At 46.4% G+C, this 24,856-nt stretch overlaps 1 protein-coding gene across 3 annotated transcripts in view; it reads right to left on the minus strand.

The window, feature by feature from the left end:
- The window catches only part of LOC135913655 (regucalcin-like), a 43,759-nt gene that overhangs the window by 13,314 nt on the left and 5,589 nt on the right, over positions 1-24,856 (minus strand). Inside the window, exons 1-3 of one of the 3 annotated variants that reach the window (XM_065446199.2) lie at positions 22,767-22,860; positions 22,579-22,655; positions 5,248-5,452 (exon numbers count right to left, since the gene is read on the minus strand). In XM_065446199.2, the coding sequence (XP_065302271.1) occupies positions 5,248-5,404 (157 nt within the window). In that variant the 5' untranslated portion in view covers positions 5,405-5,452; positions 22,579-22,655; positions 22,767-22,860. Of the gene's footprint in view, positions 1-5,247; positions 5,453-11,117; positions 11,365-22,578; positions 22,656-22,766; positions 22,861-24,856 lie in introns of those variants that run through there. The other 2 variants (XM_070520918.1, XM_065446200.2) reach the window with 2 other exon arrangements.

Here is a 24,856-nt window from a genome sequence, read left to right on the forward strand (position 1 = left end):
GCGTAATATCCCATTCCTATTGGCAAGACCCATACGCCTTGTACCGTAACATTGTACAGTCATGTGGGCTTTTATGGAAGCTCGCGCTGCCAAGATCTCGGCCTCGGCGGTCGCATTTCGATGGGGGCGTAATGCAACATAACGGTCGTGTACTTAAACTTAGGTGCGCGTTAAAGCTGCCCAAGTCGTCAAAAGTAATCAGGGGTCGACACCTACAGCTTGCCTTGTAGTCACAGCATGGTTCTGGCACGTAATTTTTTTTTAATGAAAGCATACGCTTTGTCTTTGTTCAGAGTCCCGTATCATTCTTCGGGGTGTTTCTTTTTCTTTTACACGGCATTCTGCTCTTTTAAATAAGCCGTGGTATGTAGCTCTATTATACTTCTTGAAATGTATTACTTTTAGAAGCAGACATTACTTGCACGAGAAATCAAAATAAATAATTTCGTAATTAAGAAATTTTAGGATATAAGTTTTGAACTGAATACTATATGGCACCTTTGCAATAGTATATGAATTTTAGCTGGTGTCTTCGAAAGTCGCATCAACTTGGAATAGTTCTGATGATGAAGCAAGTTTCTTGAAATTCATTCCCAAACTTTTCGACGAAATGCACAGGCGTTCCAGTGATTTCTGTGCTTCAGTGAATAAAAAGCTGTTTTCTTAAAAGGGTAAGTGAAACAAGGGTGCGTTGTTAGCGCGTTTGACACCGCTTATCTCGAAACTGGACTCGCTTGCTCTAAAATTCGTTACAAGGGGGCGTGCCTTGTGAAATCACTTGTTTGGATTCGTATGTTGCGATATGCATGCTAAACTAACAATTAGAAAGTCGATTAGCTAGGTTTTGGTACTTAGTTAATTACGTATTTTGATTTCCGGTGTCAGTCATGTTCGTCTCTTCGATTAACAAATCTTATTGCGTAGATTTGTTGCATATATGCCCAATGCGGTTTCCCAAAATGTTTCTGACGTTAAAAACAAACGCCCTGAAAGGATTATTGAATGTTCACAGCTTTGCGGTTATCTCTTCATTAGGGATCCTGTCTTTAGGTTACAGTATTTGAAAAAGATAAAATGTGTATCCTCGCAATCAGTCACTATGAGAAATTGAGTGGGGAGAGTTGCATTTCTTTATTATTAGTATTCTCGAGCAGACTGCCTTTCCAGTGTCTACGAACTCCACATCCAGGAAAGGCGATCGATAAAAAAAGAGCACTTCCTTCCGAAACAGCGGTGGCGTTGCGTGCAGTACGATCTGCGATATGACAACCCCTGCCAGCACCAGGGTGACAGAAATAAGAGGGCCACTAAAAGGGAACACTATAGGTTAAGCTGGGTCAGTAAACAAGACTTCTGTAACACCAAAACCGTCAACATTTCCGCGAGCGGAACCTTCGTATAATAGGCGAAAAATTTTCCCGAAAAAATGACATCCGGCCTTGAAATTCTCGCTCTGTAGTTCCTCGTGACGTCACTATATATATATATATATATATATATATATATATATATATATATATATATATATATATATAGTGATGTACGAATGAGACATCGACATACTTGTTGGTCTGCAACGTTTTCTATGAAATAACTGTTACACATTATCCAACTGCTATATATATATATATATATATATATATATATATATATATATGTGTGTGTGTTAGGGATTAGTTAATAGTTCAGCGTTAAACGACGATTAGAATACATTCTCAAGGAAACGAAGAGTAAACTTATACTAAACTAGCAAAAGCGCGTTACGTAAGACATACGCAAAGATCGAAACAGGCATAACATACAGGGCGCCGTGATTATTGCACCCTTTTTTTTTGTCGATGTCTCATTCGTACAACGCTTTTTGCAAATTTGCTATGAATTGCCAACTCTTCCAGTTGCACCGCTTCTCAGCGTATTAAGTAAGTTTTGATAACTTATTTCGACGAAAACAACCCGAACATACAAAAGCACATTCAAATTCTGCACTTCATATATACTAATTCGAACGAACCGCCCATGCGTCTCGTGGCCGAGACAATAGCGGAGCGAGCTATGTGAAAAACGAAATTGCAATTATACTATGAATTAGATAGCGCCGTGTCTATGGGAGAAGCGCGAAAAGTCTCGAAATCGGCGGTTGAAATCACTCTTAGCGTGCTTACGATGCAGGGACCGGGACGACGCGTTCGGAAGCGAAATTCAAACAAGAGAAACTTCGGCCTCCACGCCAATGAGATTTCACTTGGACGCTATAGAATGCGGCCGTCTGTCTGCTCAGCGCTGCTCAAGTTAAGTGAGAACAACTTTTTCAGCTGCAGAAACAGCCTTTTGTCAAAAGACAAAGCATCATTTCGCCTAACCTCATCTCAAGTCCTCCTTTACCCTCAATCGAACTTATTATTCTAGTAAGGTCACTGCTATGAGATAAGCCCGACAAGCGACCACTATACTCGTTTTCAAAAAGAGCAGGCAATGCTGCGGAAGCTATGCAAGTATAGTGCGGCTATAGAAGGGCCACATACGCGCGCTTCGACGCGCTGTACTTGTTGTTCTGCAACGTTTTCTACGAAATAACTGCTACACATTATCCAACTGCTATTTGTGGACACAAGTTCTCGTCAAAACACGTACTCCTTGCCCAAATTTCTGCTTCTTGTCGGTCACGTGCTATGTTTTTGTCGCGGCACAAGTGAGGCGATTAGGCTGCTGACCGCGAAAACGTGTTACTCCGCAATTCCGGTGGTATAGGTTTAGGTCTCCGGCGACTTTCATTCAATAAATACCTCACGTTTTACGACATGGAAGCGCGAGACATGATTTTACCTCGAATTACACGGCGCGTACCCGACATCTTCCTTCCATGTGCGACGTACTGCTTTTAGGTCGCAGATGCGAGCCGTTATGGAAGTGTCTCTAGCTTTCGTAGCATGGCCTGCTATGTATGAAACATAGCCTTCGTGCCAAGGTCAGAACCGCTTGCCCGCTTCTCAGCCATGTGCGTTCGCGTACCAGCCATAGCACTTCAATTGTTGTGAAGCCCTGCACGGTCATTATTTGGCTGCTCTTTTCCTCGTAGAGTGAGACTATAGGAGGAGCTCTTTTTCTTCGGCAGAGAGTAATTACTTCGGCAATGGTAACGGCCCTTCGTGGTAATGTCTGACGGGCGCGTGAAATTTGCTTGTTGGCCGGTCTGGTCATTGGAGGCGGACGCACCGGCTAATTTTTGGCAGCAATCCCACGAATCACGCCTTGGCCTGCTCAAGGCTCATTTCTGCGCAAGATATAGGTTAGTAGAGCATGAAAAGTAGCTACGTACTCCTTCTTGTTTGTACAATATCTGCTGTTCACGGGTACGCGTCTGTGACACATCGTTGTAGCTTACATTTAATTGTTGATTGACTGATTCGTGAGGCTTAGTTTCACAAGGAAACTAACTCCAAAGCTATGAGAGATTCTGTGGTGGAGGACTAATTTCCACCACTTTTAGGTACTTTAAGGGAGACCCTAACTTAACATACATTTTTTTTCTTGCATTTGCATGCCACTGTCATGGCGGGCAATCGAGCCCATTGCCTCCTCCTCGGCAACCGAACACTATAGCCACAGCGGCCCCGCGGCTGGTTTGTTTCATTTCCTGCTGCGTAAGTTTATCCCCTGTATTCTCAACAATCCTCGACTCGAAACTTCTTCCCCACTCCACTGAGTTACAGCGTCGCTCCTCTGATAAATAAGGCACTGCGCTTCTCAACTATTGTTGTGGAGCGTCTGTATAGAGCAGTGACCGCTTTAGTCGAGAGGTAGCATTGCCATCAATTAGTACCGACTTGCGTACCACCAAGATAACCTGAAATTAAAGGGGCAGCTGCATGCAGCAGTAATGAAACACAGATAACCTTGGGGCCACAATAAATACGAGGTGGTGCGTGGAATCTGGAAAGGAGTAATGGTGCCAGGGCTACAACGTTCGCAAATGCGATTCCGTGCTTAATACCGTATATCTCGTCGGGGCTCGAAGTTAACCAAAGATCAGTGGGCCAGCTGGCTTTGGGAGCCCACGGATAAACCACAAATGAGAATGTGCAAGATGACATGGGTTGGGCCTCGTTTGAAGTCAGAGAAGCGCAGAGCAAGATTAGTTATGAAGGAAGACTCAGGAACAGGACGAAAATAAATGCGCGGTTAAAGTGCACATGTATCTGTGCCTGAAATGCGTGGACACAGAATGGAGGAAGAGGTCAAGGAACTTGGCAACCATGTACGAGGTAATTGAAAGCGTAAGTAGAAAACTAGGAGTCAAAGAAAGTGAGAGGGACAGAGACAGTGAATTGGATGCAAAGAATGGAAACAAAAAGGACCATGGAGATTCACAAGAATGAGAAGGAAGTAGAAGGGTAAATCTGTATGATAAGACGAAGGGGAAAGTCTTCCTATATGAGGCTCGAGCTGGTTGCCTAAGGACAAAAACATACCGGAGCAAATATTCGCAACAAGTTGAGCTGTACGCGTATGCTGCAGCAAAAATCCGAAGACCACCTAGCATATTCTAATGGAATGCGAAGTAATTTGCTCAGTGAGACCGGTACGTAATCTAGACCTTCGAGAAGCGCTTGGAAGTGGGCGCAAGCATCGACCGGTCAGCAGACGAGATAAGGAATTAAGATACATTTAGAGTATTGGTGGAAAAAAAGCAGGAATGATATTGATACGACCAGATCCGTTCAAGGCATAGGTAGCGGTACACGGTAAATGGAGAAGTATTGAGAAAGAGACAAAAAGATTAAAGAGCTTAATGCAAAAAAATGCCAGAATGAAAAGCACGTACAGCATACCCGAATAACGCAAACAGGCTCGATGGCTATTTGTCACCGCGCGGGCTCAAAGGGGATGCCAATAAGCCGTAATCGTTATCATCATCACGAGTCGACGTGGAGCGCTGAGTGGAGGTATGCTGTAAGAGTACTGAAGTGTTTATACGTAAGACAATATTGCGGGCAGTTACGCGATTCTCAGGTAACTGCACTAAACCCGCCATTTCCTGTAGTCCTCGAGAAAGATGCAGTGCACCAGGTGCGCGTGTTCTGGGCTGCTGCACATAGTTTTGAATTCATCGAATTGCTACTCTATCATCAATTGCTGTCGAAGTAATTTTTTTCCTAGGCAAACGGCGCCACCTTATCGAGGTCGCCGATGTCTGGAACGCAAGTAAATACTATCGAAGAAAAAAAAAGCGAAAGAAGAGCCCCCCACCGAGCTTGAGGATCTCCGTCTCGGTCCTGGACTGCGGATCGTAGCGGACCAGCTCGGGAGCACGGGCATCGTCGTAGAGAAGCGTCCCGCTCCGCTCGTCCCAATGAGGGCCCTCGCCCAGGATGTTCTTGCGCTTGCTGGCCACTTCCACCTTCATCGCTCAGGCTCGAACACGTCCGGACGATGTCCACCTGCTACTGGGAGTCTGCGGGGCGAGATACCACGAATCGATAAGGTGGGAGACAGCACACGGTCAGGGGACTGTATGCAGGGCCTACGCAGAACAGCGCCACACTTTTATCCGCGACAGCGATATTGACAACGGTAGCAACGGTGAACGAGCGTGGAGAGTGAGACCCGCGCAGTGTTCACAGAACTTTAGAGGACGTTTCAGCTATAGGAACGCATCGCACATAGGCGGATGTGCATGTAAGCCCTAGGTGCAGTTGACGCCCCAGTTACGGCCCAGAGGTTAGCGTGACGCTGCGATGGCCACTAGAAGTGCGTGGTGGCTGCGGTCACACAAAACAGATAACATTGAGCATTTATTTTTTGAGAGTGCTCCCATAATGGCGTACAGGGGGCGACCGCTTGCGTCTGGGCTAACCAGTCTTGACGACTGACCACTTTGGGTACTGATCATTTCGGAAGGTCGCGACCTCTTCTGACGTCGCAGCAGAGTGTGACGCAGGCGCTTATACGGGACAGTGAAGAGGAAGACTGAATCAATCGAAGCTGATAAACTATTCCTTCAAGAAAGTGTCCAACTTTACGCAGACGTCGTGGTGTGCTGCTCAGCAAGTTTCAACAAATTTATCTGGCTCGAACTGCGCTTAATGATATATCGTTTCCGAAGAGTCGTGCATCAATTTGATATGATTCTCACAATCTGCACCAGAATTCTTGTCGAACACGAGTCTGGACTGTTTTCTGCAATGCTGGTACTCTGCGTGTGACTTTGTGATGTGTTGTTTATTCCGTCTTTTCTTATCTCCTTTTGTTTCCTCTTCGAGCGGGTGGACGTAGTTTCTTTTTAGGGGACAACTGCTCACCCGGTGTGTGTGATGTTTTGGGTACGTGTTGTTGAATAATAATAATATTAATTGTAAAGTAATATTTTCGTAAACCTTGTGCTGAGACGTTAACTACTAGACGAGTAAGCGAAATCCACCCTTTACTTTTTTCTTATTTTCCGAGGAATGTTTAGCGCTAGTATGCCACTGAGACGTAAAGTATTTCAATGTGTGCTACGAGCGTGTGATTGCACTTGCGTGACTTCTGATGTAGCAGTTAGGCCGTCGTATTATTGAGCCTTAGAGACCTCCAAATGCCCAGTTTAAATGTATTTGAAAAGCAGGTACGTTCCCAGCACGCAGCGTCTGAGCTTACTTGTATTGATATTATGAGAGAGAAACGTGAATTACGCCGGTTGTAGCAATATAAAATTTGGTTTACCACATCAACTTTGAGAAGGTTACCGAAAATCAGTACGTACAAAATAAAAACAAAACAATAACACGTTAATGAACTACAGACCCGTATCCATTTTGCCAATACATTCAAAACCATTGGGCAAAAATGATTGCCCGACGAATGTCTAACTTCTGAGATATATCACGAGAAGCCAACAAACAAAGAAACCAAGGAAAACATAGGGTAAAGTACTTGTAGTTACTAATTGAATTAAATGATAAATTAATGGCAATGAAATGATGGCAATGAAAGTGGATGAAAGAACCCCTTGCCGCAGGTGGAAGACGATCCGACGTCTTCGGACTACGCATGCGAGAGCGTCGCACGCGTAATGCGAAAATGTGGGATCTTTCCCCACCTGCGGCAACCTGTTTTTTCATCCACTTTCATTGCCATTAATTTATAATTTATTTAATTCGATTAGTCATCATCATCATCATCATCATTAGCCTGGTTACGCCCACTGCAGGGCAAAGGTCTCTCCCATATTTCTCCAACGACCCCGGTCATGTACTAATTGTGGCCATGCCGTCCCTGTAAACTTCTTAATCTCATCCGCCCACCTAACTTTCTGCCGCCCCCTGCTACGCTTCCCTTCCCTTGGAATCCAGTCCGTAACCCTTAATGACCATCGGTTATCTTCCCTCCTCATTACATGTCCTGCCCATGCCCATTTCTTTTTCTTGATTTCAACTAAGATGTCATTAACTCGCGTTTGTTCCCTCACCCAATCTGCTCTTTTCTTATCCCTTAACGTTACACCTATCATTCTTATTTCCATAGCTCGTTGCGTCGTCCTCAATTTGAGTAGGACCCTTTTCGTAAGCCTCCACGTATCTGCCCCGTAGGTTAGTACTGGTAAGACACAGCTATTATACACTTTTCTCTTGAGGGATAATGGCAACCTGCTTTTCATGATCTGAGAATGCCGGCCAAACGCACCCCAGCCCATTCTTATTCTTCTGATTATTTCCGTCTCATGATCCGGATCCGCAGTGACTACCTGCCCTAAGTAGATGTATTCCCTTACCATTTCCAGTGCCTCGCTACCTATCGTAAACTGCTGTTCTCTTCCGAGACTGTTAAACATTACTGTAGTTTTCAGCAGATTAATTTTCAGACCCACCCTTCTGCTTGGCCTCTCCAGGTCAGTGAGCATGCATTGCAATTGGTCTCCTGAGTTACTAAGCAAGGCAATATCATCAGCGAATCGCAAGTTAGCAAGGTATTCTCCATTAACTTTTATCCCATGTCTTTCCAATCCAGGTCTCTGAATACCTCCTGTAAACACGCTGTGAATAGCATTGGAGAGATCGTATCTCCCTGCCTGACGCCTTTCCTTATTGGGATTTTGTTGCTTTCTTTATGGAGGACTACGGTGACTGTGGAGCCGCTATAGATATCTTTCAGTATTTTTACATATGGCTCGTCTACACCCTGATTCCGTAATGCCTCCATGACTGCTGAGGTTTCGACAGAATCAAATGCTTTCTCGTAATCAATGAAAGCTATATATAAGGGTTGGTTATATTCCGCACATTTCCCTATCACCTGATTGATAGTGTGAATATGATCTATTGTTGAGTAGCCTTTACGGAATCCTGCCTGGTCCTTTGCTTGACAGAAGTCTAAGGTGTTCCTGATTCTATTTGCGATTACTTTAGTAAATACTTTGTAGGCAAAGGACAGTAAGCTGATCGGTCTATAATTTTTCAAGTTTTTGGCGTCCCCTTTCTTATGGATTAGGATTATGTTAGCGTTCTTCCATGATTCCGGTACGCTCGAGGTCATGAGGCATTGCGTATACAGGATGGCCAGTTTCTCTAGAACAATCTGTGCACCATCCTTCAACAAATCTGCTGTGACCTGATCCTCCCCAGCTGCCTTCCCCCTTTGCATATCTTCCAAGGCTTTCTTTACTTCTTCCGGCGTTACCTGTGGGATTTAGATTCCCTCTAGACTATTTTCTCTTCCATTGTCGTCGTGGGTGCCACTGGTACTGTATAAATCTCTATAGAACTCCTCAGCCACTTGAACTATCTCATCCATATTAGTAATGATATTGCCGGCTTTGTCTCTTAACGCATACATCTGATTCTTGCCAATTCCTAGTTTCTTCTTCACTGTTTCTAGGTTTCCTCCGTTCCTGAGAGCATGTTCAATTCTATCCATATTATACTTGTTTATGTCAGCTGTCTTACACTTGTTGATTAACTTCGAAAGTTCTGCCAGTTCTATTCTAGCTGTAGGGTTAGAGGCTTTCATACAGTGGCGTTTCTTGATCAGATCTTTCGTCTCCTGCGATAGTTTACTGGTATCCTGCCTAACGGAGTTACCACCGACTTCCATTGCACACTCCTTAATGATGCCCACAAGATTGTCGTTCATTGCTTCAACACTAAGGTCCTCTTCCTGAGTTAAAGCCGAATACCTGTTCTGTAGCTTGATCTGGAATTCCTCTATTTTCCCTCTTACCGCTAACTCATTGATCGGCTTCTTATGTACCAGTTTCTTCCGTTCCCTTCTCAGGTCTAGGCTAATTCGAGTTCTTACCATCCTGTGGTCACTGAAGCGCACCTTGCCGAGCACGTCCACATCTTGTATGATGCCAGGGTTCGCGCAGAGTATGAGGTCTATTTCATTTCTAGTCTCGTCGTTCGGGCTCCTCCACGTCCACTTTCCGCTATCCCGCTTGCGGAAGAAGGTATTCATTATCCTCATATTATTCTGTTCCGCAAACTCTACAAATAACTCTCCCCTGATATTCCTAGTGCCTATGCCGTATTTCCCCACTGCCTTGTCACCAGCCTGCTTCTTGCCTACCTTATCATTAAAGTCGCCCATTAGTATAGTGTAATTAGTTTTCACTCTACCCATCGCCGATTCCACGTCTTCATAGAAGCTTTCGACTTCCTGGTCATCATGACTGGATGTAAGGGCGTGCACCTGTACAATCTTCATTTTGTACCTCTTATTAAGTTTCACACCAAGACCTGCCACCCTCTCGTTAATGCTGTAGAATTCCTGTATGTTACCAGCTATATTCTTATTAATCAGCAATCCGACGCCTAGTTCTCTTCTCTCCGCTAAGCCCCGGTAGCACAGGACGTGTCCACTTTTTAGCACTGTATATGCTTCTTTCGGCCTCCTAACTTCACTGAGCCCTATTATATCCCATTTACTGCCTTCTAATTCCTCCAATAGCACTGATAGACTCGCCTCACTAGATAACGTTCTAGCGTTAAACGTTGCCAGGCTCATATTCCAATGGCGGCCTGTCCGGAGCCAGTGATTCTTAGCACCCTCTGCTGCGTCGCATGTCTGACCGCCGCCGTGGTCAGTTGCTTCACAGCTGCTGGGGACTGAGGGCCGGGGTTTGATTGTGTTGTTCATATAGGAGGTTGTGGCCAAGTACTGCACCAGGGTGGCCAATCCTGCTCTGGTGAGGGAGTGCGTTACCGGTTCTCGTCACCGGGATCAGGCCACACTTCAGGCCTGTTTATGCAATTTTATCACACGCGGATATTTTTTTTTAATCCGGTGGAAAATTGCCGGCACCGGGATTCGAACCACAGACCTCTTGCACGCGAGGCGGGTGTTCTACCTCTACGCCACCGCTGCACTCCTTAGTAAGTACAAGTAATTCCTCTGTGTTTTCCTTTGTGTCTCTGTTTGTTGGCTGCTCGTGATATATCTCAGAAGTTAGACATTCGTCTGGCAATCATTAAATGGCAAAAATGTAAAAAGGCAATCATTAAAAATTGGCAAAAAGCTAAAATTTTAGGAAAACGAAACTACCGAGTTTACAACTCTGTAACTCAACAACGAAAAATGATAATGTAATTCTGTGACTTCTATCTCATAGTAAATCTAAAGCGGCCAAAATTGATACGTTACACATGAATATAAACGAAAATAGTAATATGGAAATACAGCTTTTGCAGAACCCTTGTAACCAACGTTACAAATTCACGTAAGATGTAAAATGACATATCGAATTTGTTCGCTTTGAATGATCTAATGGATGCCGTTTACAGAACCGCAATATCTGTTGATGCAGAGCTATGAATTTGTAAATGTAGTGCTTCTATCTTTTTTTCGAGCGGTCGAATACTTGAAAATCTTTTTAACAAAATTCAAGCCCTAAATCAAAATTCCGCTTCCAACAGTCACTCGAATTTCACTTTCTCTCTGAAATACAACAAATTTCATTGAAATCGGTCAAGCGGTTATCCCAGAAAAACGTTTTTGCATTTTACATGTATTTGAATAGGCCGCCTCGGAGCTGGGCCCGAGCTAAAGATTTTAAGGTCATTCCTGTAGCGTGTAAGTTTTCTTAGTGCATCAGTATAACGATTTTTCAGGAACACATAATAAATTTTCTCCTTTCTACCTACCATACTTAGCAGTTCCGGTATTATCCATGTCTCCCGCGCACTTTTTGGTTATGGCGTCTTATTTTTTGTACAGGATGTACTTGTGATATAGGGAACACAATGCATCGATGAACAAATTATATGCTTCATTAGGTGCTGCGGAGGATACCTCGACCCACTTTGTTGACGCTCTTTCGTCCCTGCATACAAGTCTTCATGCAGAAATATGTCGAACGACAATGTCTGGCACTCATTCTTGAAGTCACGTCGGGTGCCTGTCAGCAACAAAACATGTAGGTAAGTGATCACTAATAGCTACGTTAATCGTGCCAGCCAGTACGCAGTCATGTGTCATATTTGTAATAAATGTAGGTCGATCATCGATGCACAAGTTACGGCAACGCGCGCAGGAGCAGGCATAACGGCATACATCGTGTGCGATTCGAGCTAAACGGACGTACTCTTTTCCGGCATTGCTCGAGAGCATAGGCCACCTCTAAGTACTATTGTTTACAGATTTACAAAAGAAAAAACGGATTCTCCAGAAATGTAAAGAACTCGGTGCAATTGGCGTCAAGAGGTCTGTAACAAGCCATGCGCAAATTTTGTACATTTTTCGGGAACCACTTCGTGAATTTCATTCCATATTGACAGTTCATCAACATACGCGCAGTTGCAACTAAGCTCTAATACAGACATATTCTGCCACTTCACTTGTTCTTCCTGTTGAAAAATATATATTTGTTATCATCAATATGTATGGTGTCCGTGTCATTACAGTACCACATTTAAGTCATCATTCAAAATGATAAATGAAAGTTGAAGGATTCTCAAAGAGTGCTAAATTCATTATACTCTCCCCGAGATGATTGCGTGTTCAAATGCAGTCTGTGAGAGGCGAGGAAAACTACGTAGAAAGCGGATGCACAGCCAGATGGGCTTATATTCTGATGAAGAAGACTTAACATTGCCGGACCACTGCATTCAAATACTTTCTAGATCACCCCTGTTTCTTATGGTCACAATAGGCTGACCATATTTTCGCACAATTTTCCATTATTGTACTACACATGTGTAGTGCTTTTCTTTGGCCCACCGTTTCGCTGAGAAGAGCACTTCTTCACTTGACTTAGCGAAATTTTCTCTGATAAGCACAGAATTCAACTATGGTCGAGAGCATAATTGCTCGGGGAAAGCCAACAGCCTCGGTCAAAGACTGCCGCAAGAAGCGGACACTAACTACAGGGCTTTTTCCAGATATCATGCGCAATGCCATGATTGAGTAAGCGGCTAATTCAGGTACCATAATTTGCCGTACGACCTCATTTACTCATTCCAGGAGGTCTTCCCTGTCCGCTTTTGGCAGTCCATGTATCTGGATTCTGGCGTCTACTTCGCCACTCCTGTTCATTTACGACCTAAGTCCGTTGCGTTACGTCCTCAGCCTCATAGTTCCTTTCAATCACCTCTGCTCGCTTAGTTAGGCTTTCGTATCCTTGTCAAGCTTGCCGCTAAGCACGAGGTCGCGGGATCGAATCCCGGCCACGGCAGCCGCATTTCGATGGGGGCGAAATGAGAAAACACCCGTGGATTTCATAGTTAGTCATAATTAGAAAGTGGTTTTGGCACGTAGAACCTCAAAATTTAATTTTCATGTTTGTCCTGTCGCTTTATAACACTCATAGCGAGATCAATACTATCAACTCCGTTAGCTCTTTATTTATTCTAGCCAATATATCCAGCCCTCACAATGACGCCCTGACAATGATGAGACGGAGGGATTCCTTCCGTCTAGCGGTTGTTGTGCGCGTCTGACATTTCCATGTAGCCCTAAACGGCGTCAAATTAACACCCGAGCACTTCCTCACGTGGTACCGATGCTTACACTGAATGCACGACACGTGAGCCGCCTCGGGCAACCCCTCGTGGCAAGACATGCGCTTTCGCTGTCACGAGGCATGCTCGAACGAAACCGTGCGAGCGTGTGCTTAAGACTGAAAAAAAAATAACACACGCTAAAAACTAAGACTCTCACACTGGCAGCAGCAGGGCAGCAAGAGGTTGGCACAGAGAAACAGAGCCCTTAATGTAACGGCGAAATTTCCCCAGCCTGGAAAGTGGCGAATGTGAAGAATTATAGGCACGTCCTCTCGGCCCGCCGCAGCTGCTGCCGAAGTAAGGAGCGCGCCGGCATACCACGAGTCGCGAAGTTCGCGAAGGGGGCGTTTGTCGTTGTCCAGGGGGCGGCGACTTCTATAGTTCAGATGCACTCAGGAAGTTGCAAGTGTCTGCGCGTGCGTGACTTCTCGAAATACTGTCACCGATAACCTTTTACTCGAAGGAAAACAAGCCGGGCGCAGGCTAGATGATCAAAATGCCGCGGCCAATCAACTTATCGCTCGAAGGGGACAAAACAATGAGCCCCGTGCGAGCAGGAGCTCAGAAAATGGGCAGCGCAAAAAAAAAAATAGAAGGGTAGACCCTTTCGCCACCACAACTGCTGCTAAGGTCACATATCAAAATCATGTGAAGCCAACGGACAGACAATGAAACTAAAGCACTTACAAGGTGATATACCTGTTTTAATTAAAATGTAGAAATAATAAATGAAGGACTATAGAAGTGGAAGAAAATTGGCCGCATTTGGCATATGGACCCACGTTATATATATTGATGACGAGGGTTGGTTGCAATGTTAGCAGATGTTACGGCACATTTGAGAACGTATTTCTTGAACCTCTGGGTAGGTGGACATGACTTTAGTATTTCGCAGCTTCAATTCTTCAATTGGGACATGTTCTCACAGGTGTTCAATTACAAAGTTAGTTGGTGATTTTCTTTTATTAGCTAGCATCACTATGTAATTTGTCGTGCAGGTAGAGTCTGTTCGCGTAAACAAGGTGACAAGACTTAAGTGAGATATTTATCCGCTGGATACATGTTCTGTTATAAATCGGTTGCAGTGAAAAGATCGAGGCAAGCAGTAGCTCGGCTACTCTATTTCTCCGCATTTTACGCAGAAAAAGAATACTGAAATATTATTAATCACTGAAACCCCCAAACAACGAAGAACACTGAAATGTTTATCTTCTCGTATTTTCCTCGCACACTCACTGAGTATAGGTTTTGGCTCACGTCTCAAAATTTGATTCCGCGAATCCATTGGGACGCGTGGTTACTTCACTCACTTCACTCACTCACTCAACGATTGTCAGATCCATTGTGGTGCCTGCACCGGCCGCAAGTTGAACTGACAATTCCACGAATCAGAAAGAAAGCTGGAGCGCCATTGCAAGCTTTGAAACAAGCAACTTTGGAGCACATTCACAACGTGTACAAATTCCGCCAACATGTATACACAGACGGTTCGGTAAAACTCAACAGCTCTGCTGCTGCAGTCATATTCCCGGCACAATCTGAGGAAATCAAATTAAGAACTTCATGTGTGACTCGCGGCGCTCCGTGCTGCACTTGATTTCATTAAGCAGAAGCCACCGCAACAATGGACAGTCTTTAGTGACTCCAAGGCAGCCCTTCAGTGCATACGAAGCCCAATGCGCCACGGACCCAATGAACAACTGGCCTCAGAAATTCGGCACATATATCACCAAAGCTATGACAAGGGACACAACATAATCTTTCAGTGGCTTCCAGGACATTGTAACATCAGCGGGAATGACCACGCCGACGAAGCCGCCCGTTCTGCACATGAAAGTGGTCAACGAGTCTTCATTCCGCTTTCGCGAACAGACGCTGCGGCTCAGCTGCGATTGATGTCCCGTGAGTGTACTTTGCCCCTGTGGGACTCGAATGTTTTCACAATGTGTCGGTTGCGTTCGTTGTCTCCGGACATACGGATGCACCTCCCGCCTGGATTACCCCGACGTGAACAGACTATGCTCTACCGTCTGTGGCTAGGCGTTGCCTTTACAAACGCCTATGCTTTCCTCATAGGAATGGCCAACAGCCCCACGTGCGACACATGTAACATCGACGAGACGCTCGCACACATTATCTGTGTCTGCCCGCGATACAGTGCTCAGAGACAAGTGATGTGCAGAGTGCTGGACCAGTTGGACAATCGTCCACTTTCAGAACTAAAAGCTTTAGGCCAATGCTCCGAAAGAACATCCGCGTTGAAGGCCTTACTCGCGCTAGTAAGGTTCTTGCGGTCCACGGGGCTTCACGACAGGCTCTAGAATGCGCCCCCTACCGCTCTGTAGTGTACGCGCTTTGTTCGTGCTTGTCTCCCTTTCTTTCTATCTCCCCCTTCTACTCTGTTTCTCTTTTCATCCCTCTTAACCCTTCCCCCTGCGCAGGGTAGCCAACCGGAACTACCTCTGGTTAACCTCCCTGCCTTTCTCTACATTATTTTCTCTCTCTCTTCACTCACTGATTTTTGAATCGCATACATGTAGTTTCTTGGTCTTTCTTAACTGTCCACACTGTACTTTGATTCCTTAACACATTTCTTTTTTCTGTTCGTGTCGCGGCTGATCCAGCTGTCGCGTTCGGCGTTTGTGTTTGTTTCATCGGTACACGATTTCTGCGCCGCTCTACAACAGCCCGTGCTGCTTGCTGCACGATACAACGAAACACATTCTCCGTATGTTCATCATCCCGCCTGCGTTATCTTTTGCCCCGTATAGCATAACTGAAAAAAGAGAGAAAAAAAAGCGAAATCGCGAACGAATAAAAAATCTTTCAGAAACGAAGTATACGTTCATTCAAGTTACGAGAGAGCGGCACATGTGCGCGCTCTCGCTGATCGCATTCCACGCGTTCCGCGCATTTGATCCGCGCCCCTCAAAGATAGGCTTTTTTTTCTTTTTTTTTTTGAAGGGCTGCTCGTCCGAAGCGGAGCGTGTGCTTACCGCTGTGCGACGTTATTCCAGCGTTTATCTCCACGCGCCCACCACTCGGAGTGAGCCACTTGAGCGCCAGCGTTAGGCAGGAAGAGTTTCCGAAGTGAAAAGCCAAGCCGCGTTATCTTCTATAGGAACGCTGCCTATCGCAAGGCGATACTTACGATGCTCCGCTCACTCTGTTTTCCGTTCCCTTTGATTACCCCTACTTCCTTCCTTTTTATGTGAAGCATATTACGAGAGCTCAACCCAGCTCCTCAGGCGCGGCGGTGTCGCCTTGAATACCACGTGACACCGTGACGTCACGACAGAGGAGAAGTGGCTTTGGCTCAACTCTTGCAAGATGGGCTGGGTGGGAATCGAACCAGGGTCTCCGGAGTGTGAGACGGAGACGCTACCACTGAGACACGAGTACGATGCTTCAAAGCGGTACAAAAGCGCCTCTAGTGAATGCGGTGTTGCCTTAGAAACGAGCTGTTTCTAAGGCTCAGGCGTGCGTCGCTTGCTCAGGCGCACATTTCGTTGCCGCGCCGAACGCTGCGTTGCTCGACGCTCACCGCGTCCAATGCGGGGCGTCCAAGGCGAAGCAGAGTAACGCATGAGTTGTTTCTTCGTCTAGCCGAACCAAATATAGCCAAGCAACAGCAGTTCACGAAGCTAAACAGTGGTTCAACAACTAAAATAAAGGCTAGTATGCTTCGCATCCTGGGCTTAACCTTACCTAAGCCACAGCCATTTTTTTGCTCTTCCGAGCTGCGCTACAAGCCTAATGCCATCTTCGACTGGTCGTTTCTGAGCGCTCTGGAGCGCTCTCGCGAGCGGCGTTGTCTTCGGCTGGTTGAAAGAGGGTGCCCGCCCTGCGTTCGGCTGGTTCTTCTCGATTGCTCTCCTCCACCTTCGAGCACTCTGAGGCGCTCCGAGCCCTGTCGTCGGAGCAGTCGTCGAAATTGAAACGTCATCGCAGAGCCGCGTTGCTGCTGTTGGCGACGGCCCACCGTAACCTAGGCAACCTAGGCCACTGCGACGAACGCTCGTCCCACCGGCGCGTCCACCGGTTTTACCGGCAGCGCCGGGAGCTTTCGATAAGCGAAACATCGGACGTTGGTAGTAGTCACGTGGTTTAGCATCTGCCATTGCCTCCTCCGAGAGCGAGTCGCACGTTTGGCTTGCGCGCTCGTCCTCTACCTCTGAGCTCGGGTAACGCCGGATCTGCCCGACTCTGCTTCGGGGGATGGAAGCGACCAGCCGAAGATAGCATAAAACAGTCATGACATACCAACTCGCCCAAACTGCCACGCTTTTGACCTTGCTAGTTGCTTTACGCCACATATTATAAATCTAGGAATTTTAGCCGGTTAGTTCACTGGTCACATCGACTCGGAACGAATCCTGCGGATGGCATGGGTTTCGTGGTATGCGCCGCTAAACTTGCGGTAAGAATGCACTGCTGTTTTACACATTTCATTTATGCGTCCTCAAAATAGTTTTAAGCGCCAAAGCACAAAATCAACGGCACCGCCAATGCATTTGGTCTCCTCCCTCTTCGGAAATTATTGTCTCGAGACTGGTGTCAGTCTGAGGATCAATTTCAAGCGCATATGCCTTGAGAACTGACCGATTGCGTTTCGTAAATTGCCATAATTGCCACATTGCCGTAATTGCCAAATTGCCACTTCGTAAATTACGAATTTTAGCAAATTAATTTTATTCATTGAATTACATTTCGATTTCTCGTGCAAGCAACGTCCGCATCTCCGAGCGATCCAGCTCAAAAAATAAAACGATGCTATCCACCACAGGCCATTTAAAGAAGCTCTCTATCACGAAAAAAAAAACCAAAGACGATTACGATACTCCCTGATGCGAAATTTGAGCGCAGCTCTGTACGTGTTTTCATTTCGCGATACATTGGCCGGCGCGTACAACCGGTCTCGCGCGGCACGTTGCAAGCGGAGCGAAGTGTGGCGCGACCGCCTCGCTAACGTGGAAATCGCGAGAGGCAGCGCGTGGGTGATGCGCGGGTGCGATCCACAGAAGCCATCGCCGACACGCCCAGACGACGCGCGGTAATCAGGCGCCACCTCGTAGCCATCGCCGCAAAGTCCCCCCGTGCGCAGCACTACGCTTTCCTTCTCACGCTTTCGCCATCACCTCCTCCGCTTTCCGCCTCGTAGTCCCGCTGCACCCTCCTCTCCGCTTTCCTCCTCGCGGCTCTTCTCTCTCGCCACTTTTTTTTTTCATCTCCCGCTGCGCTCCGCGTTCGCTCTCGTCTTGCGCTCTGCTCGTTCGCTCGGTTATGCCGGGAGCGCCGACGTTCGAATCGGGAACGGGCGTCAAGAGCTGGCGCTCTAAAAGGAAAACACGCTCGTTATAACGCCGTCCCCCAAGACTCAGCGGTCCACTCGGTAGTTTCCGCCGCGTTCAGACACAGCCGGGTGGTGGCGTGGGCAGAAATATTTTGAGGGGTTCGGGAAGGGGGAGGAAGGCGAGAGGAGAGCTGGAAAGACCGCACACCAAAACAGAAATCTCGATGAGCGGAGGGGTTGCGCACATGCCTACTTCCTTACCCCCTGTAACAGCAGCCGAGGCTACTGCTGGACGCAAGAAAATTACTGACACGGAGTTTCGTATACTATATCGTTGCTGAATAATGCCGGAGTAACACTGCGTCAACGCGAGACAGGCCGTAGTGGGGGGCTCCGGGTGAATCCCCCCCCCCTGCATAGTTCTTTAACGTGCAGTTAAATCCGAGTAGATGAGCATTCTTTCATTTATCGCTCGTGTACAGCACACACTGACGCTGTCACTCATGTGCATGACAGACCCCCCCCCCCCTGCATAGTTCTTTAACGTACAGTTAAATCCGAGTGCATGAGCATTCTTTCATTTATCGCTCGTGTACACCCTCGCCCACAATGACACTGTCACTCATGTGCGTGACAGCCTGACGTGCACAATCTCGTTTGCTAATAAACGTTGCGCGGATTTGTGCTATGTAGAACGCGGATTCATATCTTTCTGCGTGCTTTCCCAGGGTCAGCACGGGGACTCATCCCATCGTCCATTACGCTCACATGAAAGCACCATTTAATTAACATTGTAGCGATTTATATTTCAATTTCAATTGAAATTTTCAATTTATTTTCCGTAAGTATGGAGGAATGCCCGAACAAAAAGCAGGAAGTTTTCCACTTGAAGAAGAGATTCGGGCCCCCTGTACAAAGCACACAGCAAGTATGAGCAAATTTCAAGGTCAAACAGAATTGACTGTCAAAGCAAATGCAAAAAAAGTTACGTTCACGTACGACCAATTATTTGAGACAAACGGCCTAAATGGACACGGAATAATGAGCAAATCGGTGCGAACCCGTGCATACCCGGTGTACGTAACTTGTGCCGTAATTTTAAAAACATGCAAGTGCTACGTAGCTGGACAGAACCAATATAACGTTGCTTGCTGTCGCTTGGAGCAAATAAGTCAGACAACTACTTGTATTTCGCCTAATCGCATAATTAGTTAATATTAATGAATGAATTTCTCAAAAGATATATTCAGAGAAAAGGTCTCAATGAAAAAATTGGAGACCATCCTGAAATCCTCCCGATCCTGCTTTCTGTTGCACAATGGGTGTTACATAATTTTTTGCCAAGCCGGAAAGAAAGCCCGCAGAATACGTTACAGTGCCTACAATGGTCTAAAATGTTCTGAATGACTCCGCCCCCCTCCCCGGCCTCCACTTCTCTAGAAAAAAAAACAATCATCCACCAGCACCACATATCCCTCCTATATAAAAACTTCATACTGCAATTTCAACATAATTGAACATGTCGGAACGACGGAAGTAAGTCTCAGAAAATTTCAAGTTGCGAGCTTGTATACGATAAAATTAACGAAGGAAAAGTGAAAAGAGAAGCCTATCGCACGGGTTCGTGCACTTTTCGCAGACAGAAATAAATAACAGAGCCTTCGTCGCACTTCCTTATTCATGCACTTCCTGTTTTGGTCGCGGAAGCCTTGGTGACCGTAAACGTTGTGACCGGTACATGGTTGCGCTAGTCACGAGGACGATATTTTTTGGCACGTCGTTTTGCCACCGGAGAAGTATCGCGATCAGTTTGTGCAACTGAAAGGAGTCTCAGAGCAAAGCGTCATCAGTACTGCATTTAGCTGCCACCCCTGTGGCCAATACGAATGCAAAACACAACACGGTGCCCATTTTCGTTCGTCAAGCAATTTAGTCCTTCTCTTGACGGCATTTTACTCATTTTGGTCTCCAGGCAACGCGTATATCGGCTACGTTTGAGCGTCCGGAAACAGCTGGCTACGCTATATTCAAATGCTGTCTACGACATCAGAGAAAAAAAAAAGCCTCTGTATGCTGCAGAAGCTCCATACGCCGTAATCTTAAGTGATCCTGTAGGACCACAATACACGGGGACCTACGTCATGACATGTAACTAGTTGATATCCTAGTGAGGCATGCGGGCTTTTCAACAGGAATGTTGCGCACTTGCATGAGAGAGAGAGAGAGTGAACATTAAGAAGCACCAGCAGTTTAGTCGGCTGGGCCTAGGCCTCCCACGATGGGACGTCGAGGTCTTGCCTCTTCGCCGCTTCGTAGTCCTGCTGGGTCGCCCAGAGTTGGTCGTCGAGGTGGGAGCTGCGCAGGGCGGCGTGCCATCTCGACGAGAGGGTCACGGGATTAAGGTCTTGGTATTGGTGTTTGCACTCCCATAGCATGTGGGGGAGTGTTGCCGATTCAGTTTTACAGACCTTGCACGTCTGGCTCGGGTAGATGTCGGGGTATACAGTGTGATAGCGTGTGAGGGAGGGGTATGTATTCGTCTGTAACAGGCGAAGTGTGGTTGCCTGTGCCCTGTTTAACTTGCGGTGAGGGGTGGGGAAGGTTCTTCTTGCGAGGTAAAATGACTTTACAAGGGCGTTGGATCTTGTAAGGCGGTCGCGTCCTGCGGGTGCACCTGCACCGTCTCCGGCACGGTTGAGTAGTTCTCGTGCTACGGAGTGTGTAACCTCGTTGAGGTTGGTGAGGTGCGGGTGGACAACGCCGGTGTGTGCTGGGATCCAAACGAGGGTGATTTGATTTTCAGACGAAAGCGGGGCTTGTCGTAAGGTACGGAGTGATTGATGAGAAATACGACCTTTGATGTAGTTGTTGACTGCTGCGCGAGAATCGCTCAGTATGGTGTGACAGGCTGGGTCAAGAGTGGCCAGGGCGATGGCCACTTCCTCGGCAGTCTCGGCATTTTTGGTAATGATGCTGGCAGCATGTCGGAGCAAGCCGCCTACTGTGGTGACCGCCGCAAAGCGCCGTCCATCTTGGTACTCAGCTGCATCGACGAAGGTGACGCCCGCGGTGTTGGCGTAAGCTTTGATGAGGGAAGTAGCTCGTGCCTTCCTGCGTTCTTTGTTGTAGTCTGGGTGCATGTTTCTCGGAATAGGGTCGGCGTGTATCCATTGCTGAATGTCGCGTGGTATTGGGTGTTTGTCTCCATGTTGACGGTGGCAGGTGATATTAAGCTTGTTTAGAATGCTGCGGCCCGTTTTCGTGAGAGTAAGCCGCTCTAGTTGAAATCGACGTTGGGCCTCGATTAACTCGTCTAGCGTGTTGTGGATACCTAATTGTAGTAAAAGTTCCGTGCTGTTGTGGTTGGGTAGTTCTAAGGCCTGCTTATAGGCTCCTCTAATGATGATGTCCAGTTTAGTCTTCTCAGCTTTGTACCAGTTGAGAAAGGGCGCAACATAAGTAATGTGACGGACGCGAAAAGATTGAACAAGGCGGATGAGGCTGTCTGCCTCCATATCCCCTCGCCGGTTGGTCACTCGTTTCAGCAGTCTGGATGTATTGGCGGTCTGTCGAAGGATCTTTGAGATAGCCGTAGAGTTAGCTCCGTTGGCTTCTATGGTCATACCAAGAACGCGGATGCAAGGGACCACGGGTATAGGTCTGCCATCCCTCAGGTTGACCTCTATTTCCTCGTATTGGCGTTTAGTGCAGGAACGCGCCATATTCTGCGCGCTCGCGATAGGACCGATTTGGGACGGCCGTGCTCGTTCAATTTTTATCCCAAGCCGCTGATTCCCGCCCATCTTCGCAGGCTGTGTAACGCAAGGGCCGGCAATCCTTAAGCGGGTAGTTGTCAACGAAGAAGCAGAATGCAATTACAAAAAAAAAGTCCGGGCGAAATGCACGAGATCAAAATGCCACAGATACACCTGCGTTTCTATTCCAGATGCTTAAAACCTGATTTAACGTTTACTGCTGCTACGTTCCTGCTCAGATTTCGCACAGAGATTGCAATTTTTCGCTCCGCATTGTTCGATAAAACGGTCGACTTCAGTCGCTGACCAACTGTAAAATCAAATCCACGTCTACGCAGCAGCTGGTGTCTGCTAAAGGGCAAGGCGCCGGTAGCGTATTATTTTTTTGTCTATGCAAACCAGGCAGGTTAAGATACGAACTGGTTTATCAAACGCTACTGGGCCAAACAATGTTATTTCGATGCAGAATTTGAGAGATAACAAAGCAGCGGGAAGCTCAAAAAAATCTAATCTCGGAGTTGCTGTAAGAAAACGAGGATAACTCCGTCTGGCTCACCTTGCCTGGAACAGGAGACACCGTTTCTATGCCACCTCTTTCAGAGCACACTTTTTGCCGGCGAAACCTGAAACGAACTAAAAGAAACACAAAAGAAATGAAACCTGCTCCGTACCACTACACGGAATCCCGCTGTGCACACTAAAGAACGTCGCAGGCGTACAGTTACGTGACCGGCCGTATCTTACCCAAACACTCGGAGGCCTCTGCCTCTCGTCTCTCTATGCGGGTGGGTTGCGCGTGTCTGCGGACACTTGATTGCTGCTCAATGTATCTTTCTTTTTTTTCTATTTTCCATTTTCCATTTTATCTGCACGCACCCCATTCCGCTACTTTCTATGCTTCAGCCCAGACGTTGCCCGCTCGCCGTCAGCACCAAGGACGCTCGCTCGCACGAAGCGAACGCCTAGCGCGGCTAATTATGGCCCCCCGACGTGTCGCGCTCTGTAGTTCCGTGCAGCGACGCCGAAGCGCTGTAGGGCGTGCGACCCATGCTTTAGCTCGGGTGCTCCTGTGTAAATACATGTAAAAGGAGAATTCGGTTTCTCGGCAACCACTGCACCAAATTTCACGAGGTTTGTTGCGTTTAAAAGAAAAAAACTCATGATCTAGTGGCTGCTTGTTTCAAGCTCTTTATTTAGGTCGCCAATTTTTGTATGAGAAATTGGCAAAAACCGGAAATTTTCTCACTACGAAGCTATCAAGTTTACAACTCCGTAACAGTGCAAGAAAAAATTATAACAAAATTCTGTGTATTGCATCAAACAGTACATCTAAAGCGGGCAAGATATGTTACACATGAACGTTAAAAAAATTTAATAACATGGAAATACAGCTGCTGCAGAACCCTTGTATTCAACCTAACAAGTTCATGTAAGATGTAAAATGACATATAGAAGTTGTTCGCTTGCAATGATCTAATGGACGCCTTTCACATAACCGCGATTTCTGTTCTTGATGCAGAGCTATGAATTTGTAAACTTCGTGCTTCTATTTGTTTGAAACTTCCGAATTTTTGAAAATTCTTGTAACATTCCGGCCCTAAATCGAAATTCCGCTTCCGACAGTCGCTACGCTTACTTTTCTCAGTCACTTACTTTTCTCTCTCAAATGCAACAAATTTCATGAAAATCGGTCCAGGGGTTATCTCAGAAAAACTTTTTTTGCGTTTTACATGTATCTGAATAGGCCGCGTCGGAGTTGGGCCCGCGCGCGAGCTATAGCTTCCTCTTAACAATGAATTTGTTAAGAGGAAACTATCAAATTCACTTATCGAAAGAGCGACACTTAGAAATTATTCTCTATCGTGGCTTCCTTGTGCGATGCCCATGACGGCCCTGTTTCTTCTCGTTGTTTTGATCCTTGACAGCAGCTATATATTCCTATGTCAAGAAATAAAACGCTTAGTTTTTAGTGCGCCTACGTGGTTGTCTCGTGTCTCCTTCCTTCGTCTGTTGTTTTATTTGGCACCTTCTTTGTAATCATGTATAACCAACTCGCCCACCAGAACGTGCTCAGTGACACTTTCAGAGATGGATGCGTTTTCTGTTGTGATCTCTATGGACACACATCAGTTTTTGCTTCTGCTTTTTGTGTAAATTCGACTTATTGCTTGTCGACCAGCATTTACTCGTCATGTTCCATAAACTTTCATCTGTTAGTACGCCTCATGATCGTCTTGGTCTCTAGCAGAAAGGTGTTCATTGTTTTTTCAGTGAAGCTGTATATGCGCCTAGGCAAAACACTCACGGTCCGATCCCGAAAACCCCAGTGTAGGGGTATGATCCATTGTTTAGGGGGGTGTGAGCCATTGCATTCGTCTTGCACGATGGACGGATAAATTTTTTGTTGGGTAGACAACAAAAAATTTATCCGTCCATCGTGCAAGACGAATGCAATGGCTCACACCCCCCTAAACAATGGATCATACCCCTACACTGGGGTTTTCGGGATCGGACCGTGAGTGTTTTGCCTAGGCGCATATACAGCTTCACTGAAAAAACAATGAACACCTTTCTGCTAGAGACCAAGACGATCATGAGGCGTACTAACAGATGAAAGTTTATGGAACATGACGAGTAAATGCTGGTCGACAAGCAATAAGTCGAATTTACACAAAAAGCAGAAGCAAAAACTGATGTGTGTCCATAGAGATCACAACAGAAAACGCATCCATCTCTGAAAGTGTCACTGAGCACGTTCTGGTGGGCGAGTTGGTTATACATGATTACAAAGAAGGTGCCAAATAAAACAACAGACGAAGGAAGGAGACACGGGT

The sequence above is a fragment of the Dermacentor albipictus genome, chromosome 6 (genome assembly GCF_038994185.2).
Source record: "Dermacentor albipictus isolate Rhodes 1998 colony chromosome 6, USDA_Dalb.pri_finalv2, whole genome shotgun sequence".
Lineage (NCBI taxonomy): Eukaryota > Metazoa > Arthropoda > Arachnida > Ixodida > Ixodidae > Dermacentor > Dermacentor albipictus.